We start from the raw sequence: 21,050 nt of genomic DNA on the forward strand, positions 1-21,050 counted from the left end.
TGCTCTCAGTTTGACTGGAAATGTGACTGGTCTATACCACAGGCTTTGCTGCACCCATCCCCTGGCAGTGAAGATACCGTGCTGTTAAATTTAACTCTCCTGCTTGGAAACCTGTGCATCTGAAAGTGTCTTTCCAGACAAAAACATCGTGCTGGATGAGCTGTAACATTTGCAGTGCATGGAACAGACTTGCTTCATCTGCCTGCGGGTGCCCTACAGACAGGCTACATCCGAGAGGAAACTCTGGTTAAGTTTCCAGGGACAAAAAATCCAGGGAGGCAGAAGAAACTGGGAGGAAAAAATGAGCAGGATGAAGGCCTATGTGACTTTGCATCTTACCAGATAAAGCAGACAAGTTTGTACCAATTAAAAAGAAATACAAAAAAACAAACCCCAAAACAAGAAGTTAAAAATGGAAGGAAACATGTTTAAACAGCTAAAGGTGAGTCAGCAGACAGGAAGCTGATGCACATGACTGGTGAGATTATCAGTAAATCTTTTTCACCACTTTTCCTCTCCCCCCCTTCCCCTAATTACAGCTTTAATGACTCTGCTTTAAGAAAGCATCCACCCCCTGAATTAAGTATTAAGCTTTCCTGGAGCCCAGAATTTCCCTCTGTCCTGTGGAGAGGCTGGCTTCTCCCTTGCAGTTGGCTGGGGGGATTTTAGAGACCCAAACACATCTTAAAGCTCACTCGCTAATTATTAGGTTCAGGAGAGAATAACTTTGATTTCACAATGAGCATTTTCAAGGCCATTTTTTCAGCCTTGAATATGCAGAAAGGATATTCAGTACCTTCAGTCATGAGTGTCTAAGTGAGAAGGTAATACTGTAGGGCCTGGATTCATAGCATCTGCTGAGGCACAGATAACCAAGCATAACCACACTTCTAATTGAGCAGCACCATCATTAATTCAGGGACCTAATGTAATTAAAGGCAATTAATAAACATCATTAATCAAGGTATAAATTAGGTGAGGTGAATGCATTTGTAAGGCCGGACTGTGGTTGATCTGATTTCTGTATGTAATGGAGGAAGGAGGACCCCAGAAGTCCTCCAGCTTCCTTCCAAAGATCTCCTGTAAGGTACCTTGCTTACCTACCAACGCAAAACCCCTCACATCCTTAATTCAGGCTGTCAGTCCAACATCTTTCACAATAGCTACTCTTTTAATGGGGAGATGGGGAGCTGGGTTCTGTTTTTTTTTTTCTTCCTTCTTCAGTGCTGCAATACTTGATAGAACGGATGGAAGCACATGCACTGGCAAGTCTGCTGCGCTAATCCTCATGAGATGCCCAACTGCCTTGTTTCCTGAGTACATGGTGTTCATCAGCGTAGGTTGACTGTGATGCAACTCCAGCCAACACCCTGAGTGTTTCATAGTCTTGACATAACTTGATTCCAGGAATAACTAGAGCCAAATCTGCTTTAACATTTCTCCTTTCTCATTTGCACTTATTCACCTCTATATCATGCCCACAATCCAAGTCTGTAAAGTCAAACCACAGCTCAGGAGAGGAAGGTGTGGCTTTCTGCTTTGTTCTTCCAGATAGACCTGAAATAGGAACAAAGAGAAGGCAAAATTTCTCTTCCTTTAAAGAAGATGCATCAATTTGAAGCAGTAGGTAATGTCCATCAGCCTGTTCAAGCAAAGGTCCTACTGACTTTGTGTTCAGGTTCAGAGCGTTGTTCGTGGGCACTGATGGAGATTTCCATGGGAGAATCCTAATATCACATTTTTAAGCCTTTAAATAAGGCATTTATTAAGTGGCTCATTTTCAAGGTAACACCACTCAGTTCCTATCACTTGGGTTTCAATACAGATGTTTGAAACAGTTGAGAGCTGCTGTAGGTTCAGCATTGCTTAAACAAAAAAACAAAGCCCAAGAAACACCAACACAGCCCTTTTCTGAAACCCCATTTTGCATTGGCAAGGCACAAAATGCTGGTTTCTGCTCACCTCCAAGCAAAGGGTAATAGCGGATGTTATGTTACTCTAATCTCACTGATGACTATTTTTACAAAACACACTACAGTACATTTACTAGTACATGATGAAAGGGCATAAATAATTTAAACAACAGTTGTCAAAATAAATGAGCAAAGTGCACTTTGTGATAAATTATACTTGCTTTTTTAATGTGTTTCTCAGTTGCAAAATTCAGCAATTTGCTGTGGATCTCCCAGTCATTACAGTGAATTAGCAAGCCTCTACTCTTCTCCTAGCCATAATTTTAGTCTTAACTAGAGAGGAATTATTTAGTGTTATTCTGGCAAGGGTTGCTCCTTAATATTCTTCTACAGCCACAGTCTTACAGTGTAATAATGTAAGTTATGTATGTATCCTGGTGACTTGGATTTTAGAGCTGAAAGCTGATTATGGATAGTAAAGAATTTCAGCTAGCATAAAGATCTAATTGTTTTAAATTGAGTTTAACAACAATTCATATCATTGGCTGTTTCAGTCCTTCCACTGGCATGCAAGTGCCAACCAAATATATAGTTGCTTAAGGAGTGCATAATGGGAAGTTATTTTTTAGAGGTCTAATACCAACATTAATGTATACACAGAGTATGCATCCACTTAATTTGTCTGCTAGCTTGTGTTTAGGGTATAACTTACATGATGGAACTCTCTTATCGTTAGCCTTTATATATATATGTGTATATATATACACACACACACATTTATGCTTGTTCTCCTTTGTAGTTACCCAGAATTATTTTGCTCACTTCCTTTTTCATGAACCTAAAGAGACTACCACAGTTGAGTGTGTCTGCAAAACAGAAGTGAAGTTATTTTTCCCTACCATTCTGTGGGTGTCTATGTTGGGTTTTTGTTTTGTTTTTTGCCGGGCTTATTTAGAGGGAGAAAAAGCCATGGCAGAAACCCCACAAGAATTGGCAGTAGGTTTCAGGTGCAATAGTAATAACCAAAGTATTTTTTTCAAGAGTTTGGCTTGCATGGACTAGTTATGGAGATGAAAGTGTGTTGTCAAATAAATCATCCCTGGTGAAGTATCTCCATTTTGGTTTTACCTTGGAATCAAAGAGCTGATTTCCCAGAAGTGTTACTCAGAATAAGGACAGACAAAAGACATGCTTAGATGCAGACTTAGAGGGGTAAGTCTGGTATACATCGTGACACACAAAGGATGAACTGGAATAGTGAAGAATGTTTTTGTTTGGAACTGCTGACAGTGTGGGTGTATGCAGTAATCAGTGCCAACACAGACAGATAAGACAAATATCTGATAGAGAGATAGATAGATAGATAGATAGATAGATAGATAGATAGATAGATAGATAGATAGATAGATAGATAGATAGATAGAGGTGTTTTCCTGATTCATCCTCAAGGGGCAGATTTGGGGGAATACACCTCAAAAACATTTAAAGGTACAAATAGGATCTTTTCCCATCTACATATCCTACCTTCAAATTGAATTTAATGTTTCTGTTGGAGTGAGAGCCTGGCTATTTATATAATTTGATTTCACGTTCGATATTAAATGGCTGAAAGTTTGCAGACTGTTCCAAAAATGTAACACAGGGAAAAGGTGTCTGATGACACTAGAAACCAGCTACTGCCTAACCCCTGATGCAGCAGGGTTACAGGTCATGCTTTTAGGTGCTGGAAAAGTCATTAATTCCTCAATCATAGTGTATCTATACATTTCTGTGCATAAGATTTGGCCTCTTCTTACACTAAGAAAATTCTGTGGGCTGGGGAGGTAAGACCATAAAGTCCCAAAGACTAAAAGGATTGGAAGCTACTACCCATTAGGATGGATGTGCTTCTGGGTGGTGAAAGCTCCATTAGCGCCAGTCAGAAAAGGCTGAGGTGATTTGCTGTGCAGTCACAGAAGGACATTTTACAGCTGCAAATTGCTGGTATCAGACCTTCACAGGTTTTTATTTAGGGAAAGGAGAGGTTGAAGAATCAAAGCACCTGTATTGGAATTAACAAGAGAAATGGTCAACAGGGCACAATTTCCATTTCAGTCCTCCAAATCCTTTGTCTGGTCCTTAAAATATCAAATAAAGATTTTAACACAATTTATAGCAAGCACTGGAACTAACAGTGATTTGTCATAACTTGGTATTAAGAAAGGAGTCTTGGATGTTCCCAGCAAAATCAGTAATTCTGCTGCCATGCAGAGGAGTGAGCACCAGCCAAGCTACTATCAGAAACCTTTATAGAAATGACCCAGGGAGACTGGTTTTCACCTTTCTAGTGGTTGCCATGATCTTCCAAAGGCAAAGTTACCAAACTAATTCTGTCTCTCACAAACTCTATAGAACATTTTTAGAGTGTGTTATTACTCATCAGTATGTAAAAATGGCACCTCCTTACTCAAAAAATCTGTTCCCTGTGTGTATTCAGATCCATACATTCAGCCTTGGCTAACTAAAATAGTTTTGTAGCCTTTTTTTCCCCCTTAGCTCTTTAGTAGATGCAGCATCTTAGTAGATGCAGCACAGCTCACAGTTCATTTTCTCACTTGTTAACTGAGATAAGCAGTTGGACAGTTGAACAGTTGGACCAGATGATCATTCCAACTGAACTACTCTCTCAATGAAAACCTTGCTCTTATGTATTACTAGATAAATTTTGAGGCCCTGTCTACCTGCAGGTACATCCCAGGTTTCTCCATGTTCCCACTGTAGCCAGCAGTAAGGCTCTTCCTGAGAGTGATCAGGTTTGGGGCTGGGGACAGCAGGCAGGGACCAGCTCTGCACTCACTGTGTAGGAAGTCTGCAGGCGGAACCGTAGGTATCAGCAGTAGGTGTCTAAAAATAGTTGGATGAATCTGGGCCACTCTTTCATTTGCAAGACCTTTGCTGGTACAGCAGACCAGAAATGCCGAGCATGGTAGTTAGACTTTGGGTTTTATGTGTTATATATAATGTAAGTAGATAATGTTGTGTGATGGGGAACAGGTATCAGTGATACTTCTGTCCTGGTCTTTGGTAGATGATTTGGTGTGGTTTCAAAATGGATCCAGATCCTTACCACAGATTTTAAAGACCGTTTGGAGAGATCTAATTAAGCTTTGGCTGTCAGAAGCATAGAAGGCTGCGCCTTTGCCTTGGCTTTAATGGAGAACATTATCAGGCGTTGTAGAGGCTGCTTCAAAGGTTTTGGAAGCAGAATCTCAAAACAAGGGGTAGAAAACAGGGTCTCAGACCTGTTTTTCATGTCTGATCAAGTGAACTGAAGTTGTGCAGAGATATTAGCCACTCAATCATGAGCTCGTATCCTGGACACTTGTCCTGCAGGCAGTCTGCTCTCTGGGAATAGGGGTCATTTTCTTTAAAGGTCGTTGCAAATGATATCTCAGCGTGGTGGTATGGATGAGTTGCTGGATCTGCAGAAAGTAGGTATTTAGTCATAATCACTTGTGATTATTTTATATATGTAGTCATGACTGATAGACTTTGTGATATATATATATATGTTTCACGTGGCATTTTAGCTAGAGTTATTATAGACACATAGCCTGTCTGGATCCTAGGCAGAGAACCTGTCTATATTTTGCATTTATTGGGCAAAAAGTGGTTTAAAAGTGTTGTGCATGCTTGCAAGCACCTCATGTTGTCACACCAGAGATGATGGCTGTCTAGCGATAGACACGGTAAACTCTTTGTTCATGGGCAAATGAGTATGCAATTGTGCAGTTGGTTTGTAAAGCACGCCTGAATGAACAGCCCTTGATAAAAGCGAGATAATCACCATTCATTAAAATTTGTTTTAAAAGAGCATGTACATATATAGACTTTCATTTCTGTATCTTCTATGTTAACTCCAAATCAGTGTCATTAATGAAACTGAGTAATTTGCTGTTAGCTGACAATGTGTTTACTGAGTATCTAAATTTAAATATCAGGACTATAACTGCAGTGCATATTTTTCCTATGTATTTTCTTTACAAATGGCATATGCCCCATTTGTCTAATCCCTACTTCTGTGATTGCAAAATAGCCAGGTTACATAAAAACTACTAAATTATATATTTGCATACAATACTGCTGTGGCTCTGCAGATGCCATTTTGGGCTCTTCAGTGCTTATAGGTTCTTTCCCTGAAATGGTTTGTTATTTCATCAGCAGTACTGCAGAGCTGTTCCAGTCTTTTGCTTGGAAACAATTTTTTCATCATTCTACTCCAATTGCTGCAAATGAAGTAAATAATATTTAGTAAAATAAGTAATAAAAGACCATAAAAGAAAGTACTGCTAATGTAGTTCTTCCTGCCATTTAAACCCATGGGATTTTTGTAAGTCGAATTTCAAAGTCTTTGGGTAGAAACCAGCCTTTAGTTAAGTGTTTGAATAGCACAGTGGGACCCCGATTCATGGCTGGGCACTGACAAAGTAACACTACTAAAAATAGTTTGCAGAGTTGGGCCCTCCAGTAGCAAAAGAAAAGTTGGAGAATGCATAATGTGGAGAAATGCTGTGGCTGTTGCCAGTGGGTCTGCTGCACCTATTGTTATTTAAAACCAGAATTAGCTGTGCCTGTTATCTACCGCACAGTCTATCCATTCGCAGACTGCTGGCTTCATTCTTTATTACCTTTCTAAATCGAGTTAAACATCAATGTTCTTTGGGAGACCATAGTCAGCATTAGGGGAAACACAAGATAGGACTCCACATTATGAATACTTCAATTGCAGAGATGGCTGAAGAGGCTCCTGCTGCTGCCCGCGGCGTTCCTCCCCGCTCACTGCCAGAACTGCTCTAGGTATGGGGGAGTGATAAAGCTGATCTGAGAAATGAAAAAGTTTAAAGCTTTGGTCTAGCTTTTTTCATGAGTTTATTTCACAGGTCCATTGTACTGTGCAGCAGGGTTGGCCCAGCAGCAGGGCAGGGGAGGAAGGGAAGCAGAGTTGGAGGACCACCTCTGTCTCCAGAGTTTCATGATTCATCACAAGGAATCGTGCTCCCAGTCTTGTGTGCATGCTGGAAGCAGAGCCATGGTCTTCAGCTCAGAGGTAGAAGGGGAATCTCTTTCCATTGCACGAAGGTACAAAGAGAAAGCTGGCTTGGTGGTGAACAGAACGATTCCCATTAGGCGTCCTGGAGGGACACACAATGAGCATGCTCCAGTAGGAGGTGGATATTCCAAAAATACCATGTGGAGTATAAGTAAGGATGTTCTCAATCTCAGCACTGCATATACCATATACTTTATCATAGGAAGCTACGCCACAAAGGAAAACTTGCTTTCCACTTTCCAGGAGAGAAGGGCAGAACTATTGGATCACCTTTCTTATATACCAGCTTCAACAATCTTACTTTTTAACCAGATATATCACAGTTTATTTACTGGTTAAACTCTGAAGACTTAGAAGCAGAAGCAAAAAGGCTTTTTTTGAAAGCTGATTTTATTTATTTATTTTTTTAAATACATAAAGCCATTAAAATCTGCAAGATGAAAATCTGGGATGGATTTATAGCAGTGGATTTAGAAGTGCTCACTGGAGCGGCCTGGTCTGTGTAATAGCAATGCACAACATCCATGTGCAATGAAGAAACACCTTTCAATGATATCAGGAGATGTCATTTCCTGAGATATTAGAATGAATTTCTCATCTGGAATCTGGGCCAAGAGGTTAGAGACAAAAGTTCTTGTTGGCAGGCGGTGCTATGGTGATCACAGAGACTTCTCCAGGATGCTCCATTAGGGCTGCAGATACACTAATCTCACAGGAGCCTCTAACCAGAGAAAGCTGTAAAAAACAGGGGGGCCTGAGCTGTAGCAGCATGTTGTAGTTACGCCCTAGTGAGGTGAGATCATTTCTCTTTGTAGTCTCAGAACTGAAAGTAGAAGCTGAATGACAGTATCATTAAGAAGTCGATATTTAGCACGTTTACAGATCTCTCGGTTCCCACCCTTTGCAACCAAACTCCAGAATGCTGAAATCTAGGATTTTCTTTGAGACAAATCCTTTTATTAGTGGAGTGAACTAAGTGGCAGGTCCTGAACATCTCACACTGCTTTTCTGACAAGGCTGTTGTTTAGTTTTGCAGTCTCTGCAATATCATCACTTCATTTTTTTTTTCCATTTAGACATTTTATCAGTACAATATTTAAATATAGCCTCTTCAGCAAGGCACAGAAACTCCTATCTAACCTCCTATCTAACAAGTGCCAGCATCCATTTCTTCCTGATGCACTCACCCTGGTGCAGCCTAAACAGGGAGGAGCAGAAAATGTCCTGCCAGTGTTTATTATTGGGCAGTCTGTGATAGTGGCTGGGCTTGTAAAGCAAATCTGATGGTGTTGCTACCTTAGCAAGTTGATTGAGGCTACTGGAAGACTGAGTGTCAATGCTGAAGATGTGTTGAATCCTCTTTTTCAGTGACCATGCACCGAGCTGCCTTGCATTTACCACGGGGTAAGGGCATACACATGGACAGTTAGAGTAGAGCATCTGTTCTGCTGTATATCCAGACGCCGGTTACCTTGCAGTAATGTGTTCACAGAGGCATACCCTTCATTATCCTAAATACACAAATGCATGATGCAAACTGAAGATTTCAGACATATGGACATGCCAGAAGCTTCAAATCTCTTGTGGGTGAGGCTTTAGAAATGTCTCGAGGGGTTACCAGAACTTGTTGCAGCCCCAGGTCTGCTTTTGAATGATGTGTCAGCACTCGTTTAGGATAAATAGTAGAAGACTTGTAAGAATCATCAGAAAACATTTTCACAAGTGACTTGGAAATCAAAGCCTTGTTGACTTCTAAGGAGACTTTGGTGTGCAAATCACTTGGGTTTTTAAAAAATCTTGTCCATCTTCTTTCTAACCAAAAGCTGTTTCGTGCTCCAGTAGCAAAAATTCTTCCTTCCTTCCTTCCTTCCTGCCTGCCTGCCTCAGAAACTGAATTGGGATCCATACTTTCCTGGCACTGGAAGAGAAACACCACATCCCATTAGGTGTTTCCCCCTGATTTTAGAAGCACAGAAGTTTGGCTGCGCATGAGTTGCGATAAACTGTTTGGTCCAAAATAAAATGGTAGAACTTCTCCAGTTACAAATTCCTACCCCCTAATTGCCAACCATAGCTAAAATATGGAAGGTGTTTAATAATAAACAAAGGATGATTTTTGTTTGCTCTAGTTTTACTTACCTATGTGAATTCCTTTACTGCAACGTCCATTGGTTCATATATTGCTTGTGGAAACGGAAAGCAAATCAGTGGCAAATAGAAACAATTTGGCAACATGGACACTATAAATTATGCAGCTGCAAAATTATACCAATAGTGCTGAGTAAATAATTCCGCTAAAAAACTTCAGTACTTTGTGGATTGTTTGCAGGAAGCATCTCATTATCTCAGTTGTGTGTATGAATTTCTAAGAAGATTATTTAGTGTGTAATTTCCTTGTCAAATTCCAATATCCAAGGCCTCAAAGGAATTTAGGCCTCTTATCCCTCACTGGAATCTGTCTCATTCTTGATATCGGTAGAAACGTAAGCATTAAACATGCTAATCCTGATCATTGCGGTACCTACATTTCACATGCTAATTGGAATTTTTAACAATCAAATTAGGCATGAAGTTCCAATTCCTGTCACCTCTTGTTTGCCATTTAATTGCTGGGTACCTACTTTGAGCTCACCATTCAGCTTTCCTGATAATCAGTGAAGAGAGCAGCTGCCAAAGAATCATTTATCCAATGTGACAAGTAAGTAGGTGGGTCACTTCTAAGGGCCCTGTCCTTTTCCACTGCTTGTCAAAGAAGCCTGGATAACCAGAGTAAACTGGTTACCTGTCTAGGATGGGTGAAATGAGCTTGTCTGTGCAACCACCACAGAAGCTTCAGAGCTGGTGCTCTGGAGAGGGACTTCTCATAGCTCAGCACAGGCAGGGATGGATTCTCCTATCCCACTTCTAGCTGTGATTTGCATGTATCTGCTTTTGCAGTCTGCGGTTATGCATGGAAATACCCCACTAGCTTCAATCAAGCTATGTGTAGAAGTACCATTGAATCATCTCAGAAGTCCATGCAAGTTTATTTATTTACATCTCTAACCTTAAAGACAAGCTTCCAGGTGGGAAGCAGATAGGGTATATAGCTTTTTCTGATGCTGTTCCACTTTGAGGCCTTCACCTTCACCACTGAGTTGCTGCTCTGCTGCATATTTCTCTTTCTTGCATCCATCAGTCCATACTGGTATGCTCTGCTATCAAAGAATCCCCATGACAAATTAAAGTCTTTTTCCTGATATGACATTTATCCCCAAACCCCTCTGTTGAAGTATGGCAATGCCCTTCTTTCTGACTTTTAAAGGTCAGTTTCTACCTATTATTAAGTTATTTTCTGCCACTAAGTCCTGTCCTTGATTTACAGTGGATAGGCCTCCACTGCAGCACCTGAGAGCATGTCCCTTCCCTGAGCCCTGATGCCCAGCCTGACTGGTGATGACTATGTGTGAGGGGGTGACAGGGAGTGTAGCATCTTCCCAGGCATAGGCTTCCCTTGGAAGGAAAACTGGCTTTGCAGACAGCCAGGGCAATGTGGAGTGCTCCAGCAGGTCCTACAGGACTGTAATCTGTCCCACAGGACCCACATGCAACACATTGCAGACATGGTCCATATCAGTTAATTTGGACAAAGGGGGACATTACAGACTATTGGTATGGGAATGGCAGCAACCAAATACAGCACCACCTCTGCAGCATACTGAAGAGCTGCTGTGGTCTGAAGCAAGTTTTATACATTTTTGTGCAATTGTATTTTCAGGAACGTGTGTGATGCAAAAAGAGAGAGAAAGATGTGCAGGTGCTTTGGATAAACTCCAAACTGAAATAATGGAAAAGGGACAAATCAGAGTAAAGCAGAATTTGCAACTGAACAGTGAGTTTGTATGCTAAGATCATTATTACTCCCCAAAAACTTGAATGACTGATCATCTTTATGAACACTAGCTAGATATTCTTTGTTTCATACCTGTCATCTTTTCATTAATGCCTTCTTCTCTTGGCTCTATGGTCAATACAACCCATATCATTTCAGGCCTTGGACTTCACGCCTGATTTAAGAACCAGTTTGATACAATCAACCCATCCTTCATTTATCAAGGCCTTCTGCAGAGGCAGCATTACTGGTATCTAGGGTCTCTAGTGGGTATATATCAAGATAGTCTTAATAATCACCTAGGGAGCTCTTCAGAGATGGTAACTCATTTTGATCTCTGTAGTTCTATTTTCCAGCTGCCCAGACAGAGACATGAAGCTTGATTTGCAGAGTGGCGAGCAATCTCTGCTGCCTGCCTTGTCACAGCATCAGTTGTGGGGTGGAAGAGAACCTCTGTTTCAGACAGAAGCTTCCCTCACTGCAGTGCTCTCCCTGGCCTTGGTCCTGCAGCTGGGAGAATTAGACTGGAGCCTTTGATCTGATTTGTTTTTTAGAGCAGCAGTGGTGTATACACCATGCTAATTTCTCTGTAGAACTTTCTGAGGATGTCTGGGAAGAGTTCCCTGTCCTGGTCACAGCCAGATTGATGAGGATAAAATTGTGAGTGCCTTTTATCCAGACAACCCAGTGGCCATGGAGGACCATGCTGGATTGTAGCATTGATGGTGCACTGATTTGGCCTTCAGATGGCAATCAGTAAGAGACATTTTTCAGGTATAATCAAATCTTCATTGAGAAGTCTGCATAGATGGTCACACTTGCCATCTTTATGGTCCTGTTGTACTCCTCCTTGTAGCTGCAGCTTCCAGACCCAGAGTACATATTCCAAACTCTCACTCCTCCATAGGGTTTTCACCTACCTCAGGAGACCCACAGAACTCTGACAGCCTGAAGCTCTTGGTGTTGGAGCCAGGAGCTGGACAGACACCAAGTGCAGCCTTGTAGCTATCTTTGTGCCTAACTAAGAGCTCTAAAATAATGCACTCTTCTCACTCTTGTCTTTTGAAATTGAGGCATTTTCTTTTCACAGAATGGTTGGACACCGAGTCCATGAGGATAGCAATCATTATTTTTCAGATGTAGGACACTGTACATTAAACGTGGTAGGCCACAGGCTGAGCTGCAAGGATAAAGCGATACCAAATGGCACCAAAATGTTCTTTCTCTGCGTTCTGCCTGTTTGGTGCTCAGAGCAAGGCAAGGGTCCTGGGCAAAACTTTGTTGATGTGATGTAATTATACAGACAAAGGGTGTGTATTAATTCATTAATCCAGAGGGCTAAATAAAGTTACTTGTTCAGCTACTTGAAGGGTGGGGGCTGAGTTTGTAGACTTGATGATGTGGTTTTGTTTTGTTTTGTGGTAAATGTGTGTGTGCATATGTGCAGTCTTTCAGGTGGCTTTAGGAGGTATAATTGCCCTTTTTGCTTGGTTAAACACTTCATAGAATGGAAACTTTCATTTCAGGGAACCTCACAGTGAATATCTCCCTACAGGTGGATGGTTTGTTCCACCTACTAATCCTGCATAAGCTCTGCATAAGCAGTGAGGGAGTTGCAGCTCCAGAAAGTTTCCAAACCCTTTTGCTATAATACTTTGATTTTTCTAATGAAGTCTTTAGTTTCATCTGATTATGTTTCTTAATTTAATGCATATTTCAGTGAAGATCCTAAAGCAAGTAATAGGATGATATAATGTACAGAATTAATTCCCAAATACTGCTGCATGCTTCTGAACAGGATAGGCTTGAAAGTGTCTTGCAGAATCTGTAGAAGAAACACAAGAACAAATTCCAGGTGACAAGCAGAGCAGCCACAAAGGCACTGCAGGCCACCTGGGACTGTGTGCTTAATCACCTTGCCTGCATGCTGATGGTACCACTTCAGACTGCGTCTTTTTTAAGTTCACTCAGTTTGCACAGTTCCTGGTGCTTCATAATATACCCCAGGCTCTTGAAAGCAATAGATATGCAAAGGCTGATGATGTAGTGCAAATGGCTATTTAGAGCCACAGAGTGTGGAAGACTATTCATCTGTGACATGCTTCTTCGCTTCCTGCAGAGCACCCCAAAAGGACTTGTGAGATCAAGAACACAGGCAAGCAGTGAGAGATATGCATGATAAGGCATGAAGTCAGCAATCACATATGCATTTTCAGTTTAAGACAGCACCAGCTGAGATTATCAGACTCCTTAGCACTGCATTCCTCTAAACCTTTCTGTGTGCTACACAATTTGAGTCTCTAGAGAAGGATGCTGGTGGACAGAATTCTTTGAAAGAAGCCATAAACACTGAGGAAGTGGTTGCGTGCGCTTTTTCAAACCAACTGCTTGTTCGTTCAAGGAAATCATCAGTATCTGTTACCTCTGTTCAAATGCAGACATGTTTTCACTTTTCTTTGTCTCTTTGCAACAGCAGGTAAGTGGTGGGATGTATCTTGAGTAGAGATGAATGAACCACTTTGAAAGAGTCTCTCCCAGGATTTTGCCTGATTTTTGAACTAGATTTATACGCTGGTGAAATTTCCAGCTGCTGGTTAGGCTGAGGCATAAAAAAGACATACTTTCTCGGGACAGATTTTTTTCCTGAGGTTTCCAGATTAACACTGTGAACTCGAGCTCAGAAGGCATTAAAAGGCTTTTAAGGTATTTTTCAGAACAGACTGGAGTGTGAGCTCAAGCCCTTTAGAGAATTGTCCACCACGAGCTCTGATTTGTGAAGGAAGGGGCAAGGAACCAGAATTCCTGCATAAATGATCTGTACACAGAATCAATGTGTGTCCTCATTTTGTTTAACCTAGTAAAGTTGCTGAGAGATTTGCTTTGGTTGGAAGTCTGGAGTTGTGCATGACTCATGAAGAGACTCTTGGCTAATCTATTGAAGGCATTGAACAGCTTAGTGAAACACATTTTGGACAACTACATTTTCAACCCATTCTGTGTGAACCAACTGTGTTCCACAGAGCAGCTGCAATAACCTCTGACTAATTGGCTTTTCAGAAGGTTACCTGCTGAGAGCATCTGCCATGACATCCATTCTCCCAGAAATGTTTCATCTCAGAATTGCCTGATGCAGGCTATAGAGCCCAGCATCACACACAAGAAGTGAGCTTTATCTTGAGTCAGAATATAGGGGAAAGGATTTGCCCGACCTTGTTGAATGTTCATCATCTGTCTTGAGGCACCAAGCATCCTTTTGAAGCCTTCCTTGAGACGAGCTTTGCCACCGATCTAGACAGCGGATCTGCGAGCGAGCCAGGATCCCGCATACCCACGTACTGGCAGTGGCTTAATAGGGCTCTCAGAGTGCGCCAGGCAGCGTCATGCACAGCGCCGTGCCTGAGCAGGCTGTGCTCAAGCTGCATGCCAGCTGCTGCCAGCAGCCCTTGTGTGGATCTGGGGCCGCTCACACTGAGAGTATAGCAGTACATAAATAACACCAAGGAGTTTACTGCATGTAAAGTCTCTTCCACAGATCTCATATGTGAATATTTATTCAGTAGCATATTTATGGTGATTCTATCAACAGATATTAAAACTATATCCAGGAGGATTTAGAGTACCTGATTATGGGAGAAAGTTGTCCAGAAGAACTGTCTTCAAAAAAAGAAACCCTGAATTCATCCCTACAGAAACAGCAACTCACGTGTCAGCTGCCATATGTTTTAAAGACTCTGCTCCTGGAGTCTTGTGATGATACATCAATGTCCCTGATCATTTGAACAAAAAAAAGTCTTGTTTCATGGTTAGATTGCATAGTTCATGACAAAAATGTCCTCACTAAAAGTAGGGGTGAAGGGAAAGTTTTGGTATTTTTCTACTGTATTAACACTGCATCTAGAAAACAACATTAGATAACCTTCAAGTCTGTATCAGCTACAAGGTCTTAGCACTGAGGGGGAAATCAGGCAAGCCAGACCAAGACATGAGTGGTTGGGAATCAAAACAAAATTGGCAGTCTTATCAAAACCCATCCACCTCTCTGTTTTCTCTCTCAGCTCTGGGTGTTGCATTCAGTCCATTGATTAATGTGTCACTGCTTACCAGAGGCTGCTGACTGTGACATTCGCAGCGAGGCAGCTTGCTGTCTTTGTGCAGCCCTGAGGCTTGACTCGTTGCCTGTAAGAGTGGGGCTGCTCCGAGGTGGATGGAGCAGGCTGGTGAGTGTTGCTTTGCCACCTCTTTCCCGCTGGCTCCAGCTACGTACAAGTGTGCCAACGTCTGAGGTAACCTTGGATCTCTGGCGCTGTTGACTCTGTTTATCAGCAACGTGTTAGGTAATGAGGATATGCAGCTATAGGTGCATTTCCGTGGAGGTTAAAAGAACTGGTGCTGCTCTCCACCCACAACAGTAATGCGATGGATTTATGACAGAGGGAAAACAAACTCTTGATACAGCTTCCGTCTCATCTGACATGGGACAAATTATTCCTGTCCCTGCCAATGCTGGCCAGCATTTCCCAGCCCCTGCTAATCCTCCTTCCTCCTTCCACCATGGTGACTGACCAGGATCAGCAGCTCCCCAAGTAGTTTCTTTTTACATGAGCTTCCATGAGCCTCACAGACACAGCTCATGCTCTCATAGCTCAGTGATGAGGATTCAATGCACATTAAATAAAGAGGTAAACCTACAAGTGGGCTGCCAGCCTTTTCCTTTTGCCAGTGTACAAAATTCTTCAAGGGTAGCGATATCTCTAACTAGCAAGTAGCAAGATGCAACAAGTCTGCAGTATTGTACAGTGTATTATCAAGTCTCAAGTGCCATGAGAAGCATGAAGTGTGGCCTTTCTGACACAGAAAAAATACTAGTAAATGTAGCTGCATGCAGGTTTTCACTGGCCTTCAAGGAACAGCTGTTAGCAAAGATAATAAACGCTTGTTTTCTTTATCAGAGTGCCTCAATTATGAAAATGTGACACGTAGGTAATAGCACTAGGTTGAGCTGAATTAACATGTTTAAAATGAATGAAAAATGTGTGCCTTTTCCAGTTAGAAAAGCATCACACAGCACAGGTGCTCAAAAATAAAATACATCTCTGACTTTGAAATAACTGTTGTCTTTCTACAGCAGCTTCTTGAAAATGTCATGTGAGATTAGATCTGCACACCGTTGTGTTGGTGAGCATAGGAACCCCTGCAAAGGGCGGTCTTTGTTCCAAGAGCTTACAGTCTCAGGCAAGGTTTTCAAAGACAACTGCTCATTTGTGATACCTTTTAAAAAGATGTGACTTTCAGAGAGTGCTGGGTACGCACTGTTAGAAGAGCAGGGTCCTTAGAGGAGTCTCCAGCTGGGCACCAAAAATTATATAGGGAATGAGGAAGAGTAAGTGATTCTAAAACCGTGTCCTCAAAAGACAAAGAAGAGAAGAGCTAGACAACCACTAAATCTTCAGTGTGCTTGCTCTAAATGCAGCTTAGCAGAATTACTACTATTCCCTTGACCATTATCACTGTATATGCCAACTGGTTCTGCTGGGTGTTCTGCATGGCTGGAAGTGGTTGTGGATGGAGCTCAGATTGGGATCAGTCCCCATTTCTCCTTGTTTGTGGGTTTCTGTCTGAAGGGCCAGCTGGCTCGTGTCAAGCTTATGCACAAGTACAAGCCAATGGCTGAGACAATGAGTGATTGGAGAATTTCAGCTCAAAGTACAACCCTGAGGCCTGACCTGATGTAATGAGCCAGTTTACCCATTTTACTTTAGTCCTGCAACTTTGTGGCTCGGCAAGGTATTTTCTATTGCTTGGTAGAGCTTTTGAAATTTACCCTTCTTTGCAGCAGATGAGCTATTTAACCTCAAAAAAACTCCTGTTTCCTCTTTGTGAAACAGGCACGTCTCTGCTGATGCCACACAGATGGGAGATATCCTCCAGTTCACTTGGAATCAAACACTTCTGATGTGAGGTACCAGTTTGCCTCTCTCCAAGTGTAAAACCTCCTCCCCCAGATTTCCCCTTTATCTTCAAACCTGCTTAATGTCACCATTGCTTTCTTTTCTGCCCTGGGGGATGTGGTCGGTTATCTGTCTAGACCAGCTGCAGGCTCAAAACCTTCCCGTATGCTCATCTACAGAATAAAACAATTGCTGGGTTCCAAACGTGCATCTTTCTCAGGCCACTACTGACTTGGGTATCTCGTGTAGTAGATGATAGTAGGCGATGGTGGGATCATTGCACTAGGGAATCTTGAGAATAAAAGCAAGCCAGCTGTAAAAACAGAAATCGAAAGTAGCACTTTTATCAGGTTCATATGCCCACATAAGGAAGGAAATAGCTAAGGAGACTGGTTTTATTGTTTGTTTATTTCATAGAACATATTTACACTGAGGGGTAAAGTGCTCATGGCAGGGTGTGTGGGTTTTTTTATCTTACTCACTGTTCTTCCAGCATCTACTGATTTAACATTGAATCCTTTCCCTGCTTGATCAGACCTTCATGTGCATTGCTGCAAGAGTTTGGGGTTCAGAGAAGCAAATATGGGCAAACTGACAGCTTAGCAGAGCCAGTCAACCTGCACCATCCCAGAAGAGCACGTCAGGTGTGATTTTGAAGGGGTGAGAAGCAGAAATCCACTGCCAACCTGAGTTTCAGCTGATGTGAATGCTGCCTTGGCAGTACCAGCATCCTATTAGCTTCACAGTTTGGAACCTGCCCCAAAAAACATAACAATACAGCTCTTCCCACACGTATAGACACATATACAGGAAGCAGGACATCAGCTGCACAGGGTGCAAAGCCCACCCTGATGAGACCTGTCCCAGCACTGCTGTGGTCAGAGCTGGTCAGTAAAACAGGGGATGGGTCAGGGCTCTGTGATAAACAAAGCTGTGTCCAAGCACATTGAAATAACAGAGTGAACGTGTTTCTGCATGGCTTCTTGGCTCCAAAGGCTAGCATAAGCCTGTGATGGGTTTACATGCATTTTCATTGCTGCATGCTGAACAGATGACTGAATACTCTTCAGCGTGAGCAGTCCTGCATGGACACCCATCTCCAGGTCAGAAAGGCCAAAGAGGGAGCACAAATCCCCATCAGAAAATCATTAAAGAACTTAGTCTGACAGAGACCTCTGGACATGGTTTCACTCAACTGTGCTCAAAGCAGGGACAAGTTAAGTTGTTCAGGGCCTCTTCTGGTTAAGCTGTGGACCTGGTCAGGTAACTTGTTCCGTGATGTGACCACCCTCACTAGGAAGATTTGTTTTTCCTTGTATCTAGCTGGAATCTCTCTTGTTCCATCCTGTGCCCATTACCTCTTGTCCTTTCGCTGTGCATCCCTTACAGCTTTGCAAGGGATTTCAGGCACGGAATAGCAGCCACCAAAACTGAGCATGTTTTACTGCTTTTAGTAGGGAAAGTGAAACTCTCTGCAACCCCCTGATTATCTTATAGGGTCTGAAGTGGGTAAGGAAGTGGATGAGCTGCTTGCACATCTCCTGCACAGCAGTGGCCAACTCTCACCATACTGGACATCAGAAATGGTGAGGGAACATCAGCTCCTACTTTGGTACTTGGTGGAGCCTTTCCAGCATTTGGCCATCAAGCCTTCGGTAGTTAATGCAAGCCCAGCCAAACAGAACAGCCTGCTCTCTGGGACTGAGAGTAGAGGAAGAGTAAGCAGTGCTTTCACATAAGGCAATAAAATTGAAGTAGGATTTGTTAAATCGTACAAATTATTGCTGGTCTGCACTGTATATTTATCTATGGAATTGATTAAGCACTGAGTTTGATGAGTAAAGCTGATTAAAAAAGTACCAGGGCCACAATATATATTCTAGGAATAGTTTGTCTTTTCAGCAGAAGCACATTTACTCAGCTCAAACCTGACTTTTTTTATAGTGGTTGAGATACCTGGTAATTCCTTTGCTGTGTTCTATACTCACTGACTGGTTTTGGTTTTCTCTTTTGTTTTTTACAGCCCCAGCAGAGAGCTCTCCATAAACATTTCCAGCCTCTAAAGCTGCTGTCCTGCCACTTGATATGAAAGTGAACTTTCCTTCATGAAAAATATATAATAAATTGCACTGCCAGAAGGTGACCACGGAGGACTGAAGACAAACTTGAAGTAAAATCAGCCCTCTCATAATGATGCATTCTGGGAAGACCTGGTTTGCTGTGGAGGAAAACTGTGGTGCATAATATCCAGTGCTAATTTGGTGAAAATGGTCACTGACAGACCTTTAGCTGGAAAATCTCTTCCAGTTCTCATCACTGTGCATAACTTTTGAGTTCCCTTTAGGGGACTGTCTATGCCCTTCACTAGAAGTCCTGTTTTAGCATGGCAACTACTGGATTCTTTTATTATGTATGCAGATGGCATGATGTTTTAGGAAAAACTTACAGCAATTCTCCAATCTCAGTGGATATGTTCACAATATTACACCCCGATAGGAATGTAAGCGTCTTGTATATGTTAGTTTTGCAGTCTAATGGTATTCTGTTAAACGATATCAGCACTTCATATGTGCTTTCTGCACAGAACTAGCACAGTCCATATATATATAATGGTCTTTTCTAAACATACTGAGAATCCGTTTCAGTATATGTGCTGAGACTGCATCCAAACTGAAGCCCACTCCTAGCATCCCTTCACCAGTTCACAGTAGATTGTGTAGATAGATTTGCACGTGGCAGAGATGTGACTTCTTTTATTGAACCTTAGAGAACAGCTGGCTCAAAGGTAGCCAAGAACAGGGTAGGTTGAATGAGCTGTAGGACACTGTGTCTGCTCTCCCTCTCATCCACCAAATATCAAAGGTTCTCATTTCTAGTGTGCCAATGTGTTTTCTTACTCAGCGAGGGAGAGAGCCTTTCTCAGAGACACGTGTGACCCTGGGTTTGGGCTACAATAAATCCAGAACAAACTGGAAGAATTCAGCTTCTTTATGCTGGCCACCATTTATGTTTTAGGCAGGGCTGGGGAATTGTAGTCCAAACCAAACTCTCTGAACAAGGTGAAGTGTAAGACTATACTTTTAAGGAGCAAGACACTCCCTGTGGAGAGGGCAGACTTCTTCATTAACTTTTTCCACTTTCTATCCAAACCAGTATTTTGGTAGGAACTGGGAACAAGCAAATGGTTCCAATAAGCCTTTCAATATACTGTAGCAGGCTCAAGACTGTTGCATTCAATCTGAACGTTGTTTTTTGTTCAGTTTCTGAATAGCAGGCCACATCAGTGGTGGTATCACAGCTGGCTGTGGTACTGTTTCTTCCGTGGGGACTCAGTGGAATTAGTGTCTGTCCCTCACATCAGGACCTTCTTGGCACACTCTTTATAATGAACTGATGCCATCAGCACACTGAGGGGACTTACCCATTAGTTCCTTCTTTCTTTAAAATGAAAGGTAGCTTTTTTGTGTACTTGAAGACCGTCACTCTCTCCAGCCTGATAGTCAGGTACTATAGAGTGGCCATTAGCATATATGCCAAACTGTAGGTGAGATGCCATACTGGTGTGAAGATGCAGTGATGGAGAGAATGTGCAGCTACATCAAGACAAAGAGACCTTTTTATAGGAAGCTCCCATGTTATAAACTCTTACAGACTATTGTACAGTTCATTGTTAGAGGAGAATGGAAGGTGGTGCCCGTACGACAACAGATAAATATCTTTAGAGCTTAATTGTTTTCAGATGGATATGGGCTTAGGTTTCAGCTCTCCACCCATCTCACATTCAGCATGTTGGATACTTCTGTAGTATCCAGTCCAAAGCAGATTATTTTTAGTGATGACCAAGACTTTCAGAAGTTGCTAGTGATTTCTGATGGTTTGGGTCTTTCCATGGGCTCTCAACCGGAGCTCCCAAGAATTACAAAGCGGTGACCGTCTCCATTCTCTTTCTGAAAATCCTGGTCCCCAATTTTAAATTAATTGGTGTAAAAATTTTCCTTAAGATGTAAGAATCTTTGCCAGTGGCAACATTTGCACATTTAGAGCTTTTCATAGGGTTGCAGGTTGGAATCTGATACCAAGAGACCCGGCCGTGCGCATGGCACAGGTCCACTGTAAACGTCAGCAAGTTTTACAGCTCTTTCTGCTACAGGCTTTAAAAATGAGCTCTGGCAACTGACATCCATGTCTTGTTGGTACAGCAATTTAAAAAGAAGGAGATGCCATACTTC

General features: G+C 42.1%; 1 protein-coding gene across 3 annotated transcripts in view; it reads left to right on the forward strand.

The window, feature by feature from the left end:
* SAMD12 (sterile alpha motif domain containing 12) overlaps positions 1-19,342 on the forward strand; it is a 161,609-nt gene extending 142,267 nt beyond the window's left edge. For 2 of the 3 annotated variants that reach the window (XM_057415218.1, XM_057415220.1), the window contains one exon: positions 18,845-19,342. In XM_057415218.1, coding sequence (XP_057271201.1) covers positions 18,845-18,867 — 23 coding nt within the window. In that variant the 3' untranslated portion in view covers positions 18,868-19,342. Of the gene's footprint in view, positions 1-1,551; positions 1,624-18,844 lie in introns of all 3 variants that reach the window. The other variant, XM_057415217.1, reaches the window with a different exon arrangement.
* The last annotated feature ends 1,708 nt before the right edge of the window (positions 19,343-21,050 follow it).

The sequence above is a fragment of the Pezoporus wallicus genome, unplaced genomic scaffold (genome assembly GCF_028554395.1).
Source record: "Pezoporus wallicus isolate ANWC-B61680 ecotype Strahan unplaced genomic scaffold, APGP_CSIRO_Pwel_v1 contig_3812, whole genome shotgun sequence".
Classification (NCBI taxonomy): Eukaryota; Metazoa; Chordata; class Aves; order Psittaciformes; family Psittacidae; genus Pezoporus; species Pezoporus wallicus.